Source organism: Triticum dicoccoides, chromosome 2B (assembly GCF_002162155.2).
Source record: "Triticum dicoccoides isolate Atlit2015 ecotype Zavitan chromosome 2B, WEW_v2.0, whole genome shotgun sequence".
Taxonomy (NCBI): domain Eukaryota; kingdom Viridiplantae; phylum Streptophyta; class Magnoliopsida; order Poales; family Poaceae; genus Triticum; species Triticum dicoccoides.
The window spans coordinates 556,396,018-556,404,984 of record NC_041383.1 but is presented as its reverse complement, the minus strand read 5'-3'; the positions used below and the strand labels follow the sequence as shown (position 1 = coordinate 556,404,984).

General features: G+C 45.7%; 1 protein-coding gene across 5 annotated transcripts; it reads right to left on the bottom strand.

Moving 5' to 3' along the window:
- Window positions 1-1,159: 1,159 nt before the first annotated feature.
- On the bottom strand, window positions 1,160-7,935 carry LOC119364816 (xylulose kinase 2-like). 5 transcript variants are annotated; one of them, XM_037630357.1, is made up of 12 exons: window positions 7,750-7,935; window positions 6,961-7,612; window positions 6,704-6,792; window positions 6,305-6,369; window positions 5,982-6,037; window positions 5,609-5,729; window positions 5,471-5,545; window positions 5,100-5,153; window positions 4,926-5,020; window positions 4,663-4,837; window positions 1,960-2,142; window positions 1,160-1,520 (listed from the first exon to the last, which is right to left on the bottom strand). In XM_037630357.1, exons 1-11 carry the CDS (start codon window positions 7,827-7,829, stop codon window positions 2,003-2,005), a joined length of 1,602 nt encoding a protein of 533 aa, XP_037486254.1. In that variant the 5' UTR covers window positions 7,830-7,935; the 3' UTR covers window positions 1,160-1,520; window positions 1,960-2,002. The 5 variants fall into 5 exon arrangements, with proteins under 5 accessions (XP_037486254.1, XP_037486253.1, XP_037486255.1 ...); XM_037630356.1 differs by having other exon boundaries at window positions 1,160-1,507; XM_037630358.1 differs by having other exon boundaries at window positions 1,160-1,431.
- Window positions 7,936-8,967: the final 1,032 nt, after the last annotated feature.

Sequence of the window (8,967 nt, the reverse complement as noted above, 5' to 3'; positions counted from 1 at the left end):
CAACATAGCTCCGCCATTGCACAAAGAGATCAATATTCCGGAATTAAATTTCCCAAATATTTGGCCCCAGCAATGAACCTCTCAAACTAGATGCCATACCAGCATGCCTAGCCACTGTATTCGTATCTTTGCCGCTTCACGGCGAATCGAAGCAAGGCAGAATCAGACAAATATTAATAGACACATTTCCGAACAGAAAACAAGAGCTCTTTCCAGTCTGTTTAGCAAGTCAATTGTGTTCCAAACGTAGAATTGCTCTCTGAATTATTGTTATTATTATCATTATTACTCCCTCCGTTCCTAAATATTTGTTTTTTTTAAGATTTTAAATGACTACCACATACGGATGTATATAGATATATTTTAGAGTGTAGATTCACTCATTTTGCTCGCATGTAGTTACTTGTTGAAATATCTAGAAAGACAAATATTTAGGAACGGAGGAAGTATTATTTTGCAGGGAAGCTCTCTAAACTTCATTCAGAGACAGACTACATTCACCTTTTTTTTGCGGGTAGACAGACTACATTCACTGACTATCAAAAATAAATATACACTCTCCGGAACGCTTCCATGTAAGTATTTTGCCCATTGACTACGGGGACAGCTCTAAAGGAATGCAGTGACAGAATCATACGTTCTCATCTTCTGGTGCATGCATGATGCTGCCGAGGGAGGTAATAGCACTGCAGGTCCTTAAACTTGCAGTGGATGTGATGATTTGGTCCTTGAAGTTGAAAAAGTGGATTATTTCATCCCTCAACTTGTCATGGATGTGCAAATTTAGTCCAAGACCAATCAGAACTCGCCAAGTGGAGCCAGCTGGCCTGGGCCGGTCAGCGCCGCGCATTTTGCAGTTTACCCCTGTCTTTATCACGAATCAACCCGCACTACTACACCTGAGTTAACTGGTGGGTATATTCCTTCTCTGGGTCTCATTGCACAAAACACTACCGACCAGAACGATTTGCTAGCAGATTTGCGCACGACCTGATGGCCTGTGGACAAGCATGGATGCACACGCAGTTCCTTCTGATCTTACCTCAAATTGCCGGGATTAAGAAAGGGAAACTTCAGGCATGGAGAAACTGTACATGTATCAAGTGACAAATACTTGCAACAGAACATATAGCAGCATAAAGAGTCTACAGAACGTGTGTCGGGCAAAGTTGCAAAACAGCATCATTTTCCAGGCCTTTTAGCGTTTCTCTGTACAATGATCACATGTCATCTACTAACAGCTCTCAAACACTACACACTGGTACTCTGACGAGCGAATTCAGAACTAAGTGCAACACCATCCAGCCATTCAAATGAAACATGATATTGAGTGTTGTCTACCCTGGGACGCTGCCGCTTAGTTGCCGGCATTGATTCCAAAAATCCGGGCCTTGTGCATGTTCGATAGTTTCGCAACAACCAGTACTGTGACTGCAATGGTGTTCAAAAAGAGCATAGGATGTTGATAGTCTGTGGTGTGCGAAGCGATCAAGTACCTTTATATTCCCTACAGAAAATAACTAGCCTAGCTTTATATAACACTCAAGAATGTACCAAAGATATACTTGCACTAATAAAAACAAAAACCGAGTCTATTAATATGACAGTGACATAACAAAGAATTCATTAGAGTATTTGTTTATTTTCACTGAAGAGCAAACCCAAATTCAAAAATACTCCCAAACATTTGTGCGCATAAGTAGATTATATCTGCAGCACGTGAGAATGAAGACTCTTCACTAATAGGTCTAAAATAGGAGATTCTTTGGTATACTCATACAGGGGAATGTTTGCAAGCATATATAGAATCCAACATCAGAAAACATGTAGTCTATTTTCAAGTATGTCATTTTCTACTTTACGATCGACATGTCTTAATCTCAGTGTTAAATCTGCTGAAAGTATCTGGGAGGAAATTTCAACAAATGCTTTACGGTGAAGCGCCAATGATGTACGTACCTTATTAAGACTAGACGGGTGAAAAGATGACGATAAATAGACTTCAGAATAATATCTGAACCCATTGTGAGCCGCTAAAAACTCTGAAGATTATGACAGGGGCGCGCGAGATATTAACATCATGAGCCACCCAAAAAAGTAAGCTCTTTATCTTGTCAGCGTCCACTTGTACCGAGCTACCAACTGCGTATCAAATCAGCTTACATAGTTTCAGCCACAAGGAAAAAAAGTTATGTTAGTATCTTTGTCAAAGATAAAAATATGTTAATATCCACAAGGAGAGACAGGATATTTCTCCCTTGCAATGAAATTCAGAGTGGATAGTTGAACATAGAAACAGAGACAAAACAATCCAGCAGAAAATGGGACTCGGTTGTCTCAAAACCATATGAAACCTCACAGCAAAAATCTCAGACTGGAGTGTTAACAGTGGAAGGAAAGTCAGGTTAAGCATCAAATTAGTTTTCCATATCACCACCAACCTCAGGCTGCTGCTGGTGCTTGCAAAACCAGGCAGAGGTGATTAGGCTTGTGTGGAACCATGATGTATTTTCAGAAGCACAGTCACTCCTTCCTTGCTACAACAACTGCAATGTTATCTACCTTAACCTGAAGGAGAAGGATGCAGTCTGCAGAGCACTGAATTCAGCAGCTCACAAACAACACTTCCTTGGAATCAGCTATGTGATCCTGAAAGCACTTTTTAATTCCATGTACTGAGCCGAGCACAGATGATAACAGACATACAGGCGACAAAAAGAAATGCATTTGAATTGATGCGAGCTCCTATGCCGAACAGGCTACAAACACAAACATACTACTACTGCCTCCGTTCGGAAATACTTGACGCTTGTTTTCAGAAAATGAAGGAGCATATATATCATCCAGTATATACCAATTGAATCTATATACTATCCACCTTTGCCCAAAAGAATCAAGGCATGTATTGTATGTATCGTCCCCTTAATTGCTGCGCAAAACTTTACAGTGCAGACGTTGTTTTGTGCAATGAGACCCAGAGAAGGAATATACCCACCAGTTAACTCAGGTGCAGTAGTGCGGGTTGATTCGTGATAAAGGCAGGGGGTAAACAGCAAAATGCACGGCGCTGACCGGCCCAGGCCAGCTGGCTCCATTTGGCGAGTTCTGATTGGCCCTGGACTAAATTTGCACATCCATGACAAGTTGAGGGATGAAATAATCCACTTTTTCAACTTCAAGGACCAAATCATCACATCCACTGCAAGTTTAAGGACCTGCAGTGCTATTACCTTCTGCCGAGGAGAGCTAAAACTGTGCGCTCTTGGCACCCTGGCGGGGAAGCAACTTTCCATGGCGACCCAGTACGCGCGCACGCCTTTCCGCTCCGCCCCGCTGTGCCCTGTCCTTTCTTTTTTTCTTTTGACATCTTGAGGAGCAATGCTACAGCTACGAACAAAGTTAACGTAATCTTACGTGATTAGACAGCTGGCGATTTGTGATTGGGATTAGAGGGGAGGAGGGTTACGTAAAACTTTACCTAAGTCTTCGTAAGTCTAGAATTATCGCATCTTGAGCCTGTCCATCTTGCTGTGAAGCGTTGTGGTCGACCAACCTTTTGTCATCAACTTTTGGAAGTGGGAACTGCAGATGGCAAAAGCCGGTGCATGCCGACTTCGCTTTGAATCTTGCAGATGCGCTTCAGATTCTCTGTCCCGGAGTAAGGTCCCGCCGTGGCTTGTCGTTATACGCTGCATGTTTTCCCAGTGTCCCAAATCCATCTTACCAAGTTTTTTTGGTCACAAACAATAGCTTGATCTTTATGATGGTTGGCTCATGCCCCCATTGTCCATCCCTTGCAAACATGGGCCAAAGCACGACTGACTGACAAAAACATCTGCTTAATTTTGCGCCTTTGCTAAACCTCTTGTAACCTGAAAATGTTTTCACTTTGGCCAAAAAAAAGTTTTTCCGGTCGCCTGATACATAGGCAGGCGCTTACATATTTTTGCTAATCAAAATGGATATCCCACACCGCTCGACAACCCATGATATATAACTTATGATATACTACCTAGTAAACTAATATAAAAGCGTTTAGATCATTTAGATCACTACTTTAGTGATCTAAAAGCGTTTAGATCGTATATTATGGGACAGAGGGAGTACTTAAGAAGCATTCCATGCTCAATCCGTAAAATACAAATCCTTACCCATGAAACGATGTTACCATGGTGACTGTCCATGCCTAAACTGGGCAGCTACTGCCTGCTGCACCTGCACTTCTCAAGTCCTGATCCAATTTCTCTACTATCCTTCTCTGAAGATGCATTTTCAGAGGTCCACTACCGTCGACGCGATTTTCAATATCCACAGAGAAATGTTGCCCCAAAACAAGCTACTTCACACGGCCAAACCTCTCCACAAGCTTCTGCTCAATCTCCAGCCTCTTCTCCACCAACAACGCGTACTTGTTCAGGAGCTCATCGTCCCCCTCGCAGCCCCCAAATGGAACAGCCAGCTTCATGCTGAGCGATTTCCTATCCAATCTGCCCGAGTACACGCGTGAGATCGGCACAAACTCGCCGCGCTGCTTGCAGAGCCACCCATGGGCTGCCCTCAGAGCAGCACCCAGCGAGGCAGAGTCTGCATATCGGTCGTCAGATAGAGTGCACCCACTAGAGGTCAGTGTACAATCAGGTCATGCAGATCTCTTGCACATACCTGGTCTCTGAACAGTGTAAACCGGACAGCCGAAAATGGACGCCATCGTCTTGAGAATGGCCTGGTTCGACGAGGCGCCACCAGTTGCTATGATCCGCTTCGGAGGCACCGGCAGGCCGCACCTCTCGGCATGTCCCCTCATGGACATGAACTGGCCTTCTATTAACGCCCGCACCTGAATAAGTTTTGTGTTAAACCAGCCGAAACTTTGCTTGGCATGTTCAATCGTTTGATGACACCGACAAGTTGTGGAGTACTCAAACCTCTGACGGAGGATCAAACTCATCGGTTTCATGTTCCTTGGTCTCAGCTAATGGTCCATTGGTTAAGGTGTCAACAATGTAGCGGTGAAACCCGACTAGGCATATATATTAGCACATGGTGTGAGCGATGACACGAAGAGTGGATGGGGAACGATATGCAAGGTCGATAATAACCTGGAAGTGGTGGCAGGATCTCGTGCTCCTTGTAGTAAAATCCTAGTTTCCCTCCTGTAAAAGAAGAAAAACACGAGATATAATAATCCATGTGAAAGCTACCATTCTGTGGTCAATGCAAGCATCTAGCCTGATGGAAGGAAAGAGAAAGACAGGCTTTTCATAACATAACTGCATTAACCTTAGTGTGATCAACGCATAATCAAACATGTGTACCAACTTGCCGAAATGTAAACTTTTATAAACCTGATAGTTTAAATACCTTAATCTTTTAATTGAAAAAAAACCCTTAATCCAACGAAATTCACACCACCTTTTCAAGATATGCATTTTGAGGGATACTAATCATTTTGATCAAATACATCGCGTACCATTTAGGGGGTCTGTTTGCTCAAGCAAGTTGTTGAACACATCCCATGATTTCTCAGCATAACGATCACGAATGTCTGACAAGGAAGTCCATAAGTTAGCAAGAGTAACAGCACAACAGAAGGCACTGAAAATGGTACCTTCTCGAGTTAGAGATCCATTTTTATAGCAAAGCATAACCATGTAGGTGTTGGGGTCAACTGGATTAGGAAGTACGTTTCCATCCAGGGATGGTTCAGGCACATCAGTAACCCCAAATACCTGAAAGATCATAAATGCGTCACAATTACCACCAAAAGTTGATAGAAACAAAACAGTGTTGCACAATTACTGGTCATTTTTCCGCAAATCCTTTTACTAACTGTTCTGCAACACAAGAAAAACTAGGTTTGATCCGCATAATGGGCCAAATTCAGAACCATCTCCTAATGTACACACTAGCTGCACGTTCACATTATAGCATTGCTCTTAAAAAAAATAGAAGGATTAGTAGGCATGGTGATAGATGATTACTGTATCACTTGTTCCAAGGCTGATTGCTAGATCACCAGGATTGCTCAATGTTAGGCCTGCATAACCATACATATCAGGGTACGGAAATATTCTTTTAAATTTGCAGTATGTAAAGGTTCTTGTAAGCTTTATATTATTCCCTCTGATCCATAATAAGTGTCGTGGTTTTAGTTCAAATTTAAACTAAAACCAAAACCACGACCCTTGCATGCATCGTCCAGATGCAGAGGCCGGGGGTCCTCCTCCATTTCTAAAAAAAATACGAGAAAGCAGACATATCATATGTTTTAAATTCATATGCAGAAAGTCAGAACCTCACGTACCTGCAAGGCTATTGGGGTTGTCCCCTGACCACTGAACAACCAGACAGTTGCTTGGAAACTGAAATCTGAGAAAAACATGAAGTATCCAAGTATATCATTCTGACAGGTTAATCACACAAATCATTATGAATTAAGAAGTTAATTAGGCAACAATAACATCAGAAGGTAACTGGTAAATCATTGATCCCATTGCAAACAACATAATAGTGCCAATCTGACAGATATTGCAATGCCAGTAGCAATGAACAAAAAGTTAGTATCTGCATATAACTCAGAATTTCCAGACATTTACTCAAAAGAAAAATGTGCTAAACCACGCTACTCTGCATAAGCTACTCTGAACATATATGAGGCAAAAATTCGATATAAAAATCTAGACACAAATTCCTCTTAAGCTACCTCTGAACAAAATAAGGAGCTAAAGTTCCAGCGATAGCATGCGCTGGTGCTAGCTTCCCAATCTTCACATCCAAATCTGGAGCTGTAGCCTGTAGTAAACTTGGAATGCATCAGAAACAATCACAAAGCAAACTGGAGGGGGGAAATCAAGTAATAAACTGAATAATCTTGTTATGCCACCAGCTCTTTTCAGTCCCCAAAGATGTGGTTCCTGCAAACTGCAGTTGCAAAACTCTGAACATATAAGAAACCAAAACCTCAAGGGCATCTTGGCGCAGCTGACGCGTCTCAATGTCCATCAAGTTCATCCCGGCACCGTCGGTCTGGTCGATGCAGGCATAGCCGCCGATGAGCAACGACGCCATGAACGAGCTGACAAGCGAGATCCTCTCGGTGCCGTCGTAGAGGCCCCGCCTCGTCTGGAACATCTTCCTGATCTGCGGGCCGGTGCACCGCTCGTGCGCCCGGCACCCCGTCATCCGGGCCAGCGCCAGCGGGCCTCCCAGCGCGGCCTCGACCTCCCGGCACTGCGCCGTCGAGCTGCTGTCCATCCACACGGGCGACTCCGGCGCGGCGAACGCGCCGGCCAGCTGCGGCGCCAGGCCCCTGGCCGGGTCCAGGGAGGCCAACGCGGCGCCCGCCCCGCGGCCCCAGTAGACGCTGCCGTGCTGCTGCGCGCTGCCGGAGACGGCGGCTACGCGGCCGTAGTCCACCCTGGGCTTGAGCCTGCGGAGGAGCAGGTCCAGGGCCTCGGCCCACATCAGCGGCGGCGACACGATGCGGCCCGGCTCGGCCGGGTCCCGGCGGACGCCGCCCTCCGTGCCGTAGTGCGGCAGCTCGGAGTCGAAGTGCACGGCGTCGTGGGCGACGATTGCGAGGCTCGCGTCCAGCACGGTGGCTTTCAGCGACCTGCGAAGACCATGGCAAGAATGAACTACAATGGAACTGGAGGAATCATCAAAGGCAGCAATTCCAATGCGTGATTGACCAGGAATTCAGGGGCAAAAGATGATAGTTGGAAGGATCTAAGGCATGGAGTTTCTTACTGCGTGGAGCAATCAAACCCGAGGAAAAGGCAGCCGTCTGGGAGGGGGAGGGGGAGGGAGCAACCATCGCCGTCGGCCATGAGGACGGGCAGAGAAGCTCCGTGGTGTGTTCAAGCGCTGGCTCGCTGGATGTTTGTGGATTTTTGATTTGATGATGACGAAGGGGAGCAAGCCAAAAAGATGGGAAACACTTTAGATCAGTAGTCTGATACTTCTTATTCGCTTAGACGTCTTCTGCACCGTCCATCTTGTACCACGTGCTGGCATCTAATCTCCTTAAATTGCTTATAACTGCCATCCTCAAATTAAGTTTTTTTCATTAATGATTTGAACCAGCGTCCGTCTTCCCACAGCCAACAAATAGGCTGACTTCATTCTCCGCCATCCTCCTCCACGACAATCACGCCTTCCTCCACCTGTTGCTCTGCCTTTCCTTGTGGTTCTTTTTCCCGCTCATGGCAGCGACCTTCCCTGCATGAGCGGGGACATGAACCCAAACACCTGCGTCGATCTTCTCTGCGGTGTAGTCTTATTCTCCACCATGACGCCAGATATGATCTACAAAGGCCGGGAGAGGATGGTGCGCGCGACATGCGGGTGGATGGTGGCCATGGTGTGCAGCATGGAGCATCCCAGTGGGTGTCGTTCTAGTCATCGGCATGGGAGCACACTGGTAACACAACGCTCAACTGCTGCAGGTCAATAAAGTCGGCAACTCGACGATGCCGACCGCGCTGCTCCTTGCCGCTCCCCGGCGTCGACACACATCTTTTGGGGAGAAAAAGAGGTCGTCAAAGCTAGGAAGAAGATGGCAGCTGGAGTGGACCGTCCAGGGACGGGTTCGACATCGATAAAGCACACACGAAAGATGCATGCTTCCTAACATGGGATTCCCTGCTTCTTCATGTATCACCTTTGCTTCCTACCCCGGCCTCGCTCGTGCACGAGGACAACTTAGGCATGTCAAGTCTTCCCCGTGGCCCTATCTGACCACCACACTCAGGCAACGTTGGTCTGATCTCATTGTTGCTGCTGAGATCTTGTGGACGCTATTCCTCAAAGACATCTCTCTTTGGATGATGGTGCTCATGTTCCAGTAGGGGGCTTCATCCCGTTGTGCTTCGGTGTTCATGTCTTGTTGTATGTTAATGTCTTGTTGTATCTTGTATGGAAGCAATGTCCAATGTATGATAATTTTGTTTTCTTTGGAAGAAAATT

Coding starts and splice junctions, on each gene's coding strand:
- LOC119364816 (XM_037630355.1), bottom strand. CDS start 7,829: ATGGCCGACGGCGATGGTTGCTCCCTCCCCCTCCCCCTCCCAGACGGC. Junction 6,370..6,703: donor GCTCCTTATTTTGTTCAGAG/GTAGCTTAAGAG, acceptor TGTTTTTCTCAG/ATTTCAGTTTCCAAGCAACT. Junction 4,838..4,925: donor AGTTTGATCCTCCGTCAGAG/GTTTGAGTACTC, acceptor AAACTTATTCAG/GTGCGGGCGTTAATAGAAGG.